Source organism: Rhyacophila brunnea, unplaced genomic scaffold, assembly GCF_057557595.1.
Source record: "Rhyacophila brunnea isolate RB1 unplaced genomic scaffold, BYU_Rbru_1.0 scaffold_12, whole genome shotgun sequence".
NCBI classification, from domain to species: Eukaryota; Metazoa; Arthropoda; class Insecta; order Trichoptera; family Rhyacophilidae; genus Rhyacophila; species Rhyacophila brunnea.
The window spans coordinates 18509300-18524903 of NW_028232774.1; the positions used below are offsets into that span (position 1 = coordinate 18509300).

Here is a 15604-nt window from a genome sequence, read left to right on the forward strand (position 1 = left end):
CATATGGCGAATCCGAGGCGTACACGCGGTGTTTATTAAGTACCTACCCAGTTGCGTAGATGAGGAGTGGGAGTCATGACCATTTCCCGGCCTGGCACTATGACTTTTCTCGTATACTATCATCTCTGACAGTGGCGAAGACTCCATACTAGGCGATTATTTAAAGCCTACTTTCTTAAGAAAAATAATTTTTATTTTCATGTTGACGTATTTATATAATCACAAATAATAATATATTCAATATGCCCAAAGACATCTATCGTATAATTATCATAATTTTACGATATTTTCCCATATTTCAATAAGCACCATCTATGGCATCTCTCGAAAGTTTAAAAAAATAGAACACACCGCGTTTCGCTTCACATATTGTATAGGATTACTTTCGCGTGAATCGACGCGTTTTTCAATATGAAGTTTTTTTCTCATTATTTCAAAATGTCTGGCGTCCGCATACAAATGTACAAGCTGTTTTGTTAGCGCTTACGTCGCGAGAGCACATTTATTCAAAATAATTAATAAGAAGATAATTTAAAAAATAATTTCTATGGGATTCGATCACATAAATATGTATTGATTGTTTTTAAAAATATAAAATAATTTATCTCGTGATTGTTATTTATTTATTAGTTCACTCATTAGACAATTTAGATATCTGATATTGTACCTACCTAAGTCTGTGTTTTAAATATAGAAGTATTTTAAAATGTCTAGTTTTATGGGTTAAATTATAAATTATTATGGAACATAATATATATACAACAACGCATATTTCATAGATGATTGGTAATATATTTTCAGCGTATGTTACGTTTATAAATGTTTAGGAAAATACATAAGTAATTCAAACTAATTGCTTATTTTTATGAACTAATTATAACAAACCAATTAAGCTTTTGAAATTTCTTCGTTTTAGCGTATCTATTCATCAGTAGTAATATTGGGTTATCTTCTTATTTCCCGCAAATATATCTGACAAGCATGGTTACTCCCACAGCCTACCTCTTTCAAAAAGTCACCATTGGCCACTACATCTCAAGATGATGAAATATGAAAGGAAGTGCGTTTCTCTAAGTGGGTTCGCACATCAGAACTCGCCGCATGCGTCTTACGACGAATTCGTCGATGTGACGTCATCGTAAACCAAGAAACAAACGTTATCAAATGGAGCTTCGCAGATTGGCCGATGCAACTGCGACTCTGCGACGCTGCGACATGCGTCGAGTTGCGTTGGCCAAAGCCTGCATGTCGATGCCCAGCCAAAATCGACTCCGCGCATGCACACAGCTGCACAATCGGCCATTTCTCTCCAGACTGTCGCCGCGTTTGGCATAGCTAGAGCTAGCAGCGCTAGGCAGATGTGCGAGGTTGTGATCATGCAACATTCGCCGGCAGTCTCGGAAGTTTTGATTTATGGCCGTCAGGCACACAAGGCGAGTTGTGATGTGCGAGCCGGCTAATAATTATGTATATGGATTCGATCCTGTTACCCGGTTTAACTGGCTTCACAATTATCTGTTCTGTGTTTTGGACATATTTTTGATGAAAGTAGTACCTGTAACATATCGAGTTACTGTTGATGGTAGTAACCGGCATCATAATGCAATCGAAAGATCCCTAACAAACAAATTCGTCGCCCTCAAGGAAGAACTCACCAAATACAGTTTTTGCTCAAAATGAGTTATTTATACAGAAAATCTTGCAATTTTTAACTCTATCTTAGAAAAAATCATCAAAATTCTATCTATAGGTTTTATGTTAAAAATTACAAAAACAAAAAATTCACCAACTACATAGAAAAGATATTTGTGTTATGGAAAAAGTCAGGAAAAAGGTTAAATTTTTTAATGTAATGTACATAAACATAAAAATAACCAATCAAACAAAAAAAAACCGTTTCCTTCTATGTATTTTCGTTTTCTAATGAGAGCAATTTAAAATTTTCAAAAAGTTTAAAAGTCGATTATCTCAGGATTTTACTTTTGTTGGTTGGTGAGTTCTTCCTTGAGGGCGACGAAATGGTCAAATGAAAGTTGACATTTTTATGACGCCGATTATCGTCCACTACCCAACTAACATTATTGACTTATAACTCCTAACACTCCGATTTGATCTGATTCTATAATCAACAGCATTTTTGTAATCAAAATCAATTAACAACAATGATGAGTAATATAAAAAAAAACTATTTATTTTCGAGTTAAAGTTTTGAATTTGTTAATCCACTCCGTTGCGTAAGGTCGAAGGAAGTAACACTGATTGAGAAGTAAAGCGTAGTAGCCGAACGTGATCGACCTTACAAAAATTACTGCCAACAGGTAGCCCGATAAAAATAGAGGCGGGGCAAATTACCTTTCGACGAGGCACGTGTGGTATTTTTTTAAACAAATTAATTAACAAGACAAGTATTGAAAACGTTTTGATGAATAAAATTGAAAAATTATTTCGGTACAGTGAGTATTTAACTAATACTATGTAATCTAAGATGAATTTGGCGAAAAAACAGCGGTAAGTAGAACAGGGTACGGACCTCGAGTGTAGAAACATACGGGATAAAATTAAACCGTAATATTAACCAATATGCTGTTGTCAATAGTTCCGTCAGTTCAGTGTTGCCATCTTTTTCCATGCTGGTTATAGTATAAAGGCGTAAAAATTATAGTATTTCTGAAAAATATATAGTACAGGAACATTTTTCGTCTTGAATCCTTTAAAATTATAGTATTTTGGTATATTTGGCGTAAGATTATAGTATTTTACATTTTTCGCAGAATTAAAATTACTTATAGTATTGTACTATAATTATAGTACGGTTGGCATCACTGCGTCTGTTTCATAATATGTATTGTTTGTCACATACACATAACGCGCATTCAATATCAATCGGTGCATTTTGTGTCCCTTGGTTTTATGACCTAAAGTAATAAAGTGAACCCTGCTTCAAAATTGCTACCACATACGGTAAGGTAAGTCAGTTCTAATTAATTTAGTGTTCCCTGAAGATGAACCTCCACCAAGTGCAGGTTGTATTAATAGATTATTTACGAGGGATCTTTGTTAGTTATTTTCCCAATGCATTATACTTTTATTTTGGGTCAAACACATTGAAAAAATTACTATATTATATATTTTTTCCCCAGAAGTGGTATCAAACCAGCATCCACCCACATACCGTTGGACGAAGCAGATTATACCGAGGAAAAGTTTATCAGAGTTTCCGTCACCATAATATTTTTTTTTTTTACATTTCGGAGTCACAATAATTTCAATTCAATTTTATGCATAATATGAAAAAAGCAGGTGCAGTTGACTCTTTTCACTAACTACGCAGTTTATAAATAAATCAATAATTATTATAATTAACTATTTACTTTATTCAACGAATAATTCACAAGATTTAAGAATGTATCATTCTAATTATTGAATATACATAATTTTGAAAAACACTTTCTGACAGAGTATAATATTATAACCAATAGAAAAAATCTTTTTTGAAAAAAGTAAGCCATCCCGACGGGGAATCGAATCCTGTATCTCCCGGGTTTACGGCCCATCCGTCGCATTTACCAATATGCTACGCAGTGACATACTAATTGCCACAAATTTTAACTATAGGTCAATTTTAATACCTACTCATCAGCGCTCTTCCAAATCAAGCTACTTTGGCAATCGATTTTTGTTTCTTAAATCAAAGTAGATACGATATCGTGGATTTCTCCAGTATTTTTTATGATGTAACTTACTTGAACTTGCTAATAATTTATAATTAACTATTTCGTTTATTCAACGAATAATTCACAAGATTTAAGAATGAATCATTCTAATTATTGAACATACATAATTTTGAAAAACACTTTCTGAGAGAGTGTGTTATAAACTTGGTAATTTAAATTCTATACAATACAATATGCCGTTAAAACGGATTAAGAGCGTACATAAGTGAAACGGCAAATAATTTTCAAATAATTGAACTACAGACCGAGACAGACGTATCGCGCTAACAATTTATTTACTGCAAACCGAATTAATTTGTTAACTAACGATAACTACCAGACTAATTAATTTGTCGGACACGGCGGACCGTTATAATAATTCATTTATAATTTATTTATAATTTTAATTAATTAACGCGTGCAAATAAAGTCAGTGCGAAAAATAAAACAAAAACAACAAACTATTATCATTTAAACTAAAAATATATCAACTAAAAATAATATGGAGTGCTCTCGGTGCAATGAAATAATCGGAGAAACCGATGCTATTCAGTGTGCAATGTGCTTAAAATTCTCGCACATAAACTGTGTGGGAATTTCGGAGGCGAAATTTAGGAAGATGTCAAAGCCAAATAAAAGCCAATGGAAATGTCCCACGTGTACCCAACTCTCTTCTCTACCGTCTACTCCTACCACTCAGAGTGCAGTACATGAACCTACTCTACAGCTGATAATGAACGAGATCAAATCCATTCAATCAGACCTAAAACTTTTCAAATCTTTGAAAGATGATTTATCTGATCTCAAAACATCAATGGCATTCATAAACAATAAATTCCAAGAACAGGAAAAAAAAATTCAATTATTTGACGAAAAAATCAAACACATGGATAAACTCGAAAATAACATCACCCAACTTAAAGATACAGTCGACACGCTGCAAACACGCCTCGACAACATCGAAAAGTGGGACCGTCTTGAAAGTGTAGAAATTCTTGGAGTGCCCGAAGGAAAGTCAGAGGACCTCTCTGCCATCATCAGTAAACTGGGTAACGAGGTAGGAGTCAAAATTAGTGCCAGCGATATAGTTTTCGCGACGAGGGTGGCCCAACGCTCACCGACCCCCAGCAGGCCGAAACCTATTGTAGCGAAACTAGCCCGCAGGCAGCTGAAAACTGATCTTGTCTCTGGCATGCGCAGATTGGCCTCTCAAAAAGGTGGTTGCCAATCATCAGCTCTAAACATTCTAGGCCCATCGTTCCCGGTGTACGTGAACGAGCACCTCACGCAAAAAACTAAGGCTCTCCTCAGCAAAACCAAAGTCATCACGAAAGACCTGGGGTTCCGTTTTACTTGGGTGCGAAACGGAAAAATATTCGTGAGGAAGCTGGAAACGTCTCCAGCTATCCTCATAAATTCGGAGGGGGACCTAGAAAAGCTGGCCAAAGGATAACGGCGATATTATGGACATGGATTTTTTTTTCACTTATAATATTCATTTATGTTTTCTGTTTTCTTCATATTACGTTTCACAAAACACACACATTAACACTACGATGTTATTACCCATTTAGTAAATATACCATTATAGATATTATCGTAAGCAACTTAGTGTCACTAATTATTATCTTTACATCGAATACTTATAATCCAATTAGTCACCTACGTTACGTACAATGCTTTTTGATAATCTACTTTGAGCACTGTAATACTTATAATATACACAATTATCATCGGAATCTAAATCATTTATTTACTGGCACTAATTTGCTAATAAATAAAAATAATAAACTATTTATGGCATACCCTTATACTTTTGGCCTAAACACATTCAATAAGACTTTTGTAAAATATGCCTAATCTTATTATATATTATCAAAACACACGTGGACTTCGCTCGAAAACTAACGAATTTTCCAGTAACGTTATGAGTAACGCCTACGACATCATAGGTGTCACTGAAAGTTGGTTGCAACCAGATATCTTTGATGCCGAAATCACTGACAACAGGTACGATGTGTTCCGCTGCGACCGTAGCTTCACTAACTCTGAAAAATCCAAGGGCGGTGGTGTTTTTCTGTGCACCATGCGTACCCTCAACGCTGTTCGTCAATGTTCCTGGCAACCTGAGAACATTGAATGTATTTGGGTAACTATTACCTCCAAATCACTCGGAACTCCTTACAACCTTCACGTCGCATGCGTATACATCCCAGGGGGGACCTCTTACCACTCACAAAAATTATCTATCTTTTTTCAATCGATCTGCAGACTGACTGTAGAATATGCTGCTGATCGTTTCCTCATCATCGGTGACTTTAATATACCCTCTTTATCTTGGACGAAACATATTCACTCACAATATTTCTCGCCATCTCAAACAAATAACTTTACAGAATCTCTGGTTGTCGACAGTATTTCGCTAGCTGGACTCAACCAATATAACGGTCAAACTAATATCCAAAATCGAGCCTTAGACCTAGTTTTGTCAAACAATGACGTAATAGTGCGTCACTCAAATGACCCATTAGTCCCAGAGGATACATATCATCCAGCTCTCGAGATCGATCTTCCTTATACTGTGCTAACTCCCGGAATTAAGTTAAATCAAAAACAAACACTCGCATTTAGACGGGGCGACTATGCATCCATTAATAACTATTTATCTTCTGTCAACTGGTCTCAATGTCTTAGCACACCTCACATTGATGACGCCGTAGAACGTTTTTATAACATTCTCAACAAAAGTATCGAGCTACATATTCCTAAAAAAGCTACAAAAAATTCAGCATTTCCTCGATGGTATTCGACACCTCTTATCAAAATTATTAAAGAAAAGGACAAGTACCATAAAAAATGGAAAACTCATGGTGACTATCTAGATTATGAATCTTTTAGTATATTACGGAAAAGGCAAAAGAAATTGCAGACAGAGTGCTATAAAAATTTCATCACAATATCCGAACGCTCCATTAAGTCCCACCCTAAATATTTTTGGACCTTCGTCAAAAACAAGCGAAAATTTCATACAATCCCCAAAAACATCCATTACAACGGCGTCACTGCTTCAGATGACATTGAAGTCACCGAATTATTTTCTACATATTTCTTGACAACTTTCAATTCTGATCCCAATCTAGATCCATGCCTATCCAGCATCAACTCAAAAAACAACATCGCCGCGACGTCAAATATAATCATCACCGAAAACATCGTCCTGAAATACCTTAAAACCATTGATGTAAGCAAAGGCACAGGAAGCGATAATATTCCCCCAGTTTACCTAATCAACTGCGCAGATGAGCTTGCATACCCCTTATCCATAATCTTCAAAAAATCTCTCCGATACGGTACATTTCCGCACAAGTGGAAAGAAGCGTTTGTGATCCCAATTTTCAAAAACGGCTCCACTTCGAGAGCAGAAAACTACAGACCAATCTCGATACTATCAGTACTCAGTAAACTTTTCGAACGTATAGTATATGATCAACTTTACCCTGCTATATGTAAAAACATTAGCGAAAAACAACACGGTTTCATGCAACGCAGGTCGGTGGTAACAAATCTTGCTATATTCTCTAGTTATCTTCTTAATTCCATGGATAAAAAATCGCAAGTAGATACCATCTACACCGATTTTTCTAAGGCCTTTGATAGAGTTAATCATACTATCCTGATCCAGAAACTAGAACTACTTGGTATTCACGGAGATCTACTCCGCTGGCTTACTTCATACATTCACAACCGATGCCAAGCCGTAGTTATTGGTGGACACCGCTCAAACTTTATCTCTATTCCCTCAGGCGTTCCCCAGGGTTCTCATCTGGGGCCACTTTTATTCAACTCATATATCAATGACATTGGCAAGTGTTTTCAACACGCAAACTATATTTTATATGCAGACGATCTAAAGCTATACACGGAGGTGAATAGCCTTGCTGACTGCCATAGACTGCAAGAAGACATAGAACGCCTAACATCATATTGTGTCCAGAATCTCCTTACTCTAAATGCTTCCAAGTGTCAATCTATTTATTTTACAAGAAACCGTACACCAATAAAATTTCAGTATGAAATTAATTCCGCGCCAATCCCATTCACTCCGGTAGTCAGAGACCTGGGTGTCCTATTGGATATAAAACTAAACTTTAATGCTCATATTGATCACATTGCACAAAAATCCTCAAAAGCATTAGGTTTTGTTTTGCGTACAGGTAAGCCATTTACCAACACACACGTCATAAAACTACTTTATTTCTCCTACGTACGCAGCATCTTAGAGTTTGCTTCTACTATTTGGTCACCCACCTATAAATCACAAAAAATCAGACTTGAAAAAGTACAAAAACGATTCATCAAGCACCTAAGATATCACAAATCATCACCTCCAACCCAAGTAACACAACATAATTCCACCAGCATCACCAACATCAACTCCCTGGAATCACGACGCACTGTCCACGACAATAATTCCTACACCAAATCATACATAACGCCATTGACTCGATCGAAATAGTGCAGTCCAGCATATGTTTAAATGTACCCCAGAAACGCACGCGCTCTCAAAAATTATTCCATATACCTAAACACAACACTAACTACGCTAGTAATGCTGTATTCGTTAGAATAATGACTACGTACAATAATTTTTTCAGCGATACAGACATTTTACACCTAACATTTGACACATTCACAAAAACAATTTGTGAAAAAACATACAAAACTAACTTCACACTACCGCAATAAATACCAAAGCCTACTCCCACGCACTCTCACCCATATATACACACGCACGTAAACACATACCTTATATTATATACTTATTTTAAAGTTGTTTCTTCTATCTCACTTTGTTTTAGTTTAATATAAATGTAATAATAAATGTGGAAACCCATTATTGGTCCTTGTATATTATGTAAAAAGTTGTAATATGTACTTTCAATGTCGACTGTGAGGTTTCCCAAATAAAATAAAATAAAATAAAAATAAAAACAGTATGTGGAACGAAATTTTACCCGCGTTGCCTTTCAGAGAGGGATAGTCGACCTGTTCGCACGCCAATTTGTTTTGTGACGGTGTCGGAGGAATATATTCTTAAATCATGTAAAGTTGACTAAAAAACGTGCCGCATGTACCCGAAAAAGAAAACATGGCAATGAATATACTATTATTATTACGAATATAATAATAAACATAACATTAAAAGGACGCATGTTGAATTTTTATGACAAATTATATTTCGTTCGGCTTGCGTCATTTTGCACAATCCGCGAATCGCCTAGTCACGATCTTTTTAGACCATGCCTCAGCTGAAATATTGCTACGTACGTGGCGCGAGCTTCATGATGATAAAATGTTTGTTTAATCCATTGATATACTACTGGATGAATCATATGCTTTTGAAAATGACGCCCGATTTTCAGCGACTCGGCCAGTGTTAAAACTTATTGTTTTAATATCAGCGGACTTAACTCGATATAAACTCACTTAATATTTGTCTCGAAAACGAGCTGGCAATAATTATGAGTAAGCCCGATCTAGCTTGCATCTTACTCTAACTAATAGTCAGCGCATGACGACTTGCTCTGTCCGCTCAGACATGAATTTTTGGTAGCTTGCAAGCTTTGGGTTGCAGACACCATTAGGATCACTATTCCAAGAACGCAAATTTAGTTTTACAGCCAGGGCAATACGGGTGAAATTCGGGAATCCATGTTAACGGTCTTAACTCATTATACCTACAAGGAAATATTATAAGACGATATTCGTAATATCTTCTTTTGGTACATTTTTAAAATGACACTTGTATGGGAACTCCTCATCTAGTAGTATATCGATGGTTTAATCCGATAAGTTTTCATTCAACGCTGAATAAAACAAAACATTTTAGAATGTAACATTGTTTATTGAATGCATGGCGATCTCAGTCTTGGGTAATTCTTTTGAGACATTTCTAGTGATAAAAAATAATTATGCTTCACACCAAGCGTAGGGTCTCATAAAATGCCCGATTAAGACCGGGTGTAGCCATGAACTTCAATTTTGGATGGATGTTCATTCGGTCTAATTTTTTTCTAGGATTTAATAATCCGTATTAGGAATGTGTGTGGGTATTAGTTATAAGTATATAAGAAACCAATAATTTGGAATACCTTGATTTTCGATCGATATTCCATGATGATGATATCCTTCTTCACCTGTCCAAAAATCCTCATCCCGGTTGGTTGTGACCAGTCACGACTGTCCGGGGGCCATCCCGGACAACAGCAAGATACAGAGGACCTGGCTCACGTGCGCCACTCATTTAATTTCTACGTCTTTTGTCGATTTTCTCATTTAAACGATGGTAACAATGATTCAGACGTAATGTGTTTTAAACCTTAAACCCTTGTAGTACTAACAGCTGACTCAGAAAATATCAGTATTATCTTCCCAGTAATAGAATGCAACTTCCATAATATGCAAAGGTTAACATTACAGCTGATGCTTGTCGAATTTGACAAACTGATTGTCTTTGGTGAGTGGACACAATGTTAATTAGAATAAAATAGCATCACAGTTGCGCATTTAGTGACGTAGAGACCGATTGATTTATTTCGAGGCCCCCTACGATTAGAAATTATTAACAATCGAATTTAAATTTTACAAATAAATCCATGCGTTTGAACGATTTATTATTTTTCTATATAAAATATATACACAATATGATTAAGTTGAATTTAATTAAATGTATTTGCTTAAACAGACTTTTCTTCCAGAAAAAATGACGTTCACAGAATCTACTATCCAATTATGTAGGATGGAGGTAGGTATATAATATTAACAATCTCCGCCTTATTTTGTTGTCTCTTAGCAATGCATTATCTGCCTACTCTCACGGGACGTCACTAATTTTAATTTGTTCTGTGGTATAAATCGAGTTTATTAAATTATTTCCATGACTGGTTTGGAGGGCCCCTTTAAAATTATTATTAGTTCAAAGAAACTCCCAGCTCGAACGTCATAATTAAATTTAATGCTCGTGTAGTCGGTATATTTATTGCAGAAAGGGAAGATATTATGTTGTTATTCTTTACATTTATTTGCCCCATAAAAATTAAGATATCCAGAGATTGACTGGCATTTGGTATATCTTGTATGCCGCCGATCATCATGTTATAGTTATACGGTTAGCAAGGTTTGTGTAATTAGGCCATATTCGTTCCAATTTACAAATTTATCAAGCAATATGTGTAAAGTATGGTACTCATTTTCATTCCTTTACAATCAATCCTAGTCAATATTATTCATAATATTAATTACCTAATAATTGAGGTCGGTTAATTAATTTTCTTCAATTTGGAGCGATCCTGCACTGATCTTATTTCTCCAGTCATTATATCAGTCGCTTTTCTCCTTTGACCAGTATATAACCCTCCTCCACAGAATCGGTTATCTTCTAAAATGTAATTATCGTAGTAAATATTATACATTCAATATTATTATGGAGCTGACAAGAGGAAATGGTGGGAAAATTATAGTGTTAAATCTTTAGTGGGCTAGACCTGTTAATACAAAATTAACGATTTGCAGCCCTCAGCAAAATGCGCGGCAAATACCGAGCATTGGAACAACTTCAACAAGTGCACCGCCATTTTGTGATGGGTCGTGGTAGCCCGCAGACAAAATGGCCGGTCTAAGTGCGACTGGCGGTGGAAATGAGAAGCTGCGATTATGTAATAATAAGATACGGCGCGGGAGTCGAGTGTGGCCGATTCCTGTAATAAGAGTATCACTTATCTTCATAGACACATGGTAATGATATGCCTAACTTTGTATTATACCTATAACGTGGGTGCATGCTTATATGCCGTGTATACACACCCGGATGAAAGTATCCTTACATATCTATAATTGCAAATCGATTAAGTAGGTATGTAATTATTTATACCCTACTTTACAGTGACGGTGTAAGAATCTTGGAAAAATAGGGATGTCTTTTGAGACAATTCCAGGACATGTGGTCCAAAACAAGTAGGTATATACCTTTATCAATTTTAATATATCGTTGATATCTAATTCAGATCATCGTTCTCTTATCAGCTAGATATATTTTTGAAATATTTATGAATTTTAACTTTCACAGTCACAGAAATATCAATAAATCCAGCGCATCTATTCTATACAAAAGACTGCTTTCGGCTTCTACGGCAGCTATATAGGGTAGAAATGTATCGAAATATTAGACGTTCTAGTTCTCGTAGTACTAGTTCAGACGAATAACTTATTGTAACAATTACAATAAGTTATTCGTCTGAACTGTCAAAACTGTCTATCTCACTCTAAATTTTATTACAGCCACGAGAGGTGCTGTTAAAACATAGCGCTTATTATAACAATTACAACTAACTTGTGTGTAAAAGTGCTAATAATTGGATACTTTCCTACCCTAGATAGCGGCCGAAAGCAGTCTTGTGTATAGAATAGATGAGCAGGTGTCTATTGTGACTGACAGGGAATCGCACCCGGAATCTTCGTATAAGAAACCAGATATTGTGCTGGTAGTGTGGAATATATTTGTATATATACATATGTATCTATATATTATATATATCATCATCATCATCAGCCGGGGTCGATCTTTTGTTGGATGAAGGCCTCCCTTAGCACCCTCAACTCTTTTCGGTCCCGAGTTCATTGCTGTCACGTTCATCCACCAAACTTTATGAGTTCGTCTATCCAGCGGGTTTTAGGGCCTCCATGTGGGCGTTTAGTGCCCCCTGGGTACCACTGTATAGCGGAATTTGTCCAGCAGTTGTCCACTCGCCGAGCGACATGTATATATAGGTACACAATTCTTTAACACGACAGCAGGGCAAGAGTAGTGTTGTAAAACGGTAGTGTATTTGGTAATATAAGTGAAACAACAAATACGAAGGTTTTGAGAAAATCACATAAATATATTGTGACTTCACAGGGAATCGAACCCGGAGCCCCAGATGAAAGGCTGGCGCCTTACCCACTGGACTACGAGGTCCGCCATTAATGGTATTGCAGGACAGTAGAGTATACGTTTTATAACTTGGCACTTTTCACTATACTGATATGCTTCTTTGCCTGATTACCTCGCATAAAATTAATCAAATGATATTCAATTCTTATAAAAAAATAGATAGATAATATTATACTTATGTAAAAAAAATTTTTTTAGAATATATTACATCATTTTCATCATAGAGCCGGAGTGCAAAGTTATGAAGAAGCAACTCTACCATAAATAACTACAAATTATCAAATATTTGTTATGAATCAATGTCAAAGTTTCTAATTGACTCTAATTGAAAAAAAAATCGTACAAATTACCTACATACCCTATCAGTGTTTTTGTATAAGTTTGTGTATTTTTTTACCTGTATTCTGCAAACTTCATCGAGTGCAAAAATGATGTACTTACTGTGATTTGTCATTCAGGTTTCTTATTTTTTACTACTGTTAATCTGCAGCTCGGTTAACATGACGCCGGCAAATTGAGAATCAACTGTAGACAGCAAGCTGATGAATGATTTTTTTAAAAACAATATCACAATTAAACGCCGACCTACAAATGGGTATCGCCATTACTAACCCACGTAGATCCTTAAAACGTTTTTCCACGAATGTTATAAGACATAAAGTTTATAAATTAGTGAATGATAGAAGTTTCTCAGAGATCTGTAAAATAATTAACCACCATAAAGCGATTACTAACATTTATCAAAACCTTCGAAAATGACCTATCTATATATTACATCAAAATTGCACAGTGGCGTACTCTAAATTATTGAGGTATATTTATATATTATTATTATAAGTATGTTTTAGAAATGTTTCTATTACGAAAGTAATTGATGACGACTCCAGAATGTTTTTAGTGTGCTTAAATTGATCACTATATACAACACAAACAGAGACCCCTCCAAACCAACCCGCCCCGCACCACACTCGGTCTTAATCGATTGTATCACGAGGCCCTACGTTTGGATGTGAAGCAACAGCAGTTTTTTATGGCTGCGATGTCCAAGACTGAGATCGCCATGCTCTCAAGTGAGCTTTGACCGAGTTTACTGAAAAACGTAATTTAATAAAAAGTGCTATGGGAAAGAAAGACATGGACACTTAGAGCCTGTCCACATGGCGCATTTTTACCAAAGATGCATTGCGCCCACATGACGCGTTTTACGCGCGAGTAGCAAAAATGTTTTACGCTCAGTATTCAATATGGAAACCGAGGAAACTGTGGCTTGCGTACCGTTAATGGTCATACAAGATAATAAAATAATCATTAGATTCCATGTCCCATATAGCCTTCCTTTATTTCCATTTCATCAATAAATAATTCTGTATCAAAGTATTCACGCTCCATTGTGAAAAAAAATAATGTAAGTATATTTTAAAACAAGCCGACAAATCACTTCCGCGCACATTGGCAAACGCGTTGTTACTGGGCGCAATAATTGGCGGCATAGTACCTCGAATCGCGCACAACACGCGCGTGGTCGAGAGTCTAGCGTTTTCCCGGCGCATTCCGCGCGAGAGTCGTCACGCGCGAGCGCTTGTGGACAGCTGAATTGGGTCACATATACTTGGAGAACGCGCGATTTGTCACTCGCGTACATGCGACCCAATTCGGCTGTCCACAAGCGCTCGCGCGTGACGACTCTCGCGCAACGATCGCCTGCAAACGCCAGACTCTGGACAATCGCGGCGTTTACAGCCATTACAAAATGAAATAAGTACGACCGTTTGGCGCTCGAACGCGAGACTTTTTATTGCTACTCCCAAATAAATTACGTCACCTAGGTTGTAAAGTGCCGAGAATAGGTATTGGAAGTAATCGCGAAATACAAAATCTCATAGAAACCGACTATCAACATCAAGTTGTTGTGTTTTTTTCTACACTCGCGTTTGTTTTTGTATGGCGATTCAAAAATGAATTACGTCACCTAATTGTTTCTAACGCGCAAACTATGCCGCATCTGGACGGATGACATTTCTGGTTCTCGAGCGTAAATCGCGATGGGAATCGCGCCATGTGGACAGGCTCTTAAAAAAATGAATTTAATGATATTATAATTGTATAAGAAACAAAAAACAAAGCTAAAACAATACCTAAATAAATAGGGTGGCTCACTATTTTGGCGTTTTGGTTTTGTTACTTTACTCGCGCATTGTTATTAGAGATATTTTTATTATTTATTTAAATATTATAAAAATTGCGATGAAATTTTTACGCTTGTGACACGTTTTTATTTGCAGTCTTGCATAATATATTAGATACGGTTGAATCTGCAATGTAAAATGACTTACTTGCATTTTATTTGATCACTAGCCCCTTTTCAGTCTCACTGGCATTTATAACAATGGATTTTTCAACATGTTTGGTTTCGTTAAAAATTTCGTGATTCGTGATAAAATTTAATTTATACCTTTCATATTAGACAATAACAAAATCATATAAGAATTGACTGTATTGTTGTTTATCACACTCTTGAGAATGTATCGTGTCAAAGGTCTGAAATACCGAGAAAGAGCATAATATACAATACATGTATAATCTCTATACCTAAGTAGACTTTGATAGTATTTTGAATACCGATTTATAATTATTAATGATACATAAAATTAAAATATTTTTTATGGTCTCATTTTGATACGCCACTGCATGTAAGGAAACTATTAATTATTATTATTGTACAAAAACCAAACGATCCCGATTCCAAACCCTAGATGTTAGATTTATATAAGATTGAGCGGCTGGGGAAAAATAAATAATACACTATTAACAGTTTAAAATTATTAATAAAAACAATACAAAAATAATTTTATAGACGTGTCTAACTAATGCTTGCATTATCTGTGTTTATTATTTTATA

At 35.8% G+C, this 15604-nt stretch overlaps 1 protein-coding gene across 1 annotated transcript; it reads left to right on the forward strand.

The window, feature by feature from the left end:
• Window positions 1–4599: 4599 nt before the first annotated feature.
• LOC147077863 (uncharacterized) lies at window positions 4600–5166 on the forward strand. The gene has a single exon (XM_085940087.1). The coding sequence runs from the start codon at window positions 4600–4602 to the stop codon at window positions 5164–5166; it is 567 nt and encodes a 188-aa protein (XP_085796213.1).
• Window positions 5167–15604: the final 10438 nt, after the last annotated feature.

Excerpts from the sequence above, each read along its gene's own strand:
- LOC147077863 (XM_085940087.1), top strand. The coding sequence starts at position 4,600 with ATGGATAAACTCGAAAATAACATCACCCAACTTAAAGATACAGTCGAC.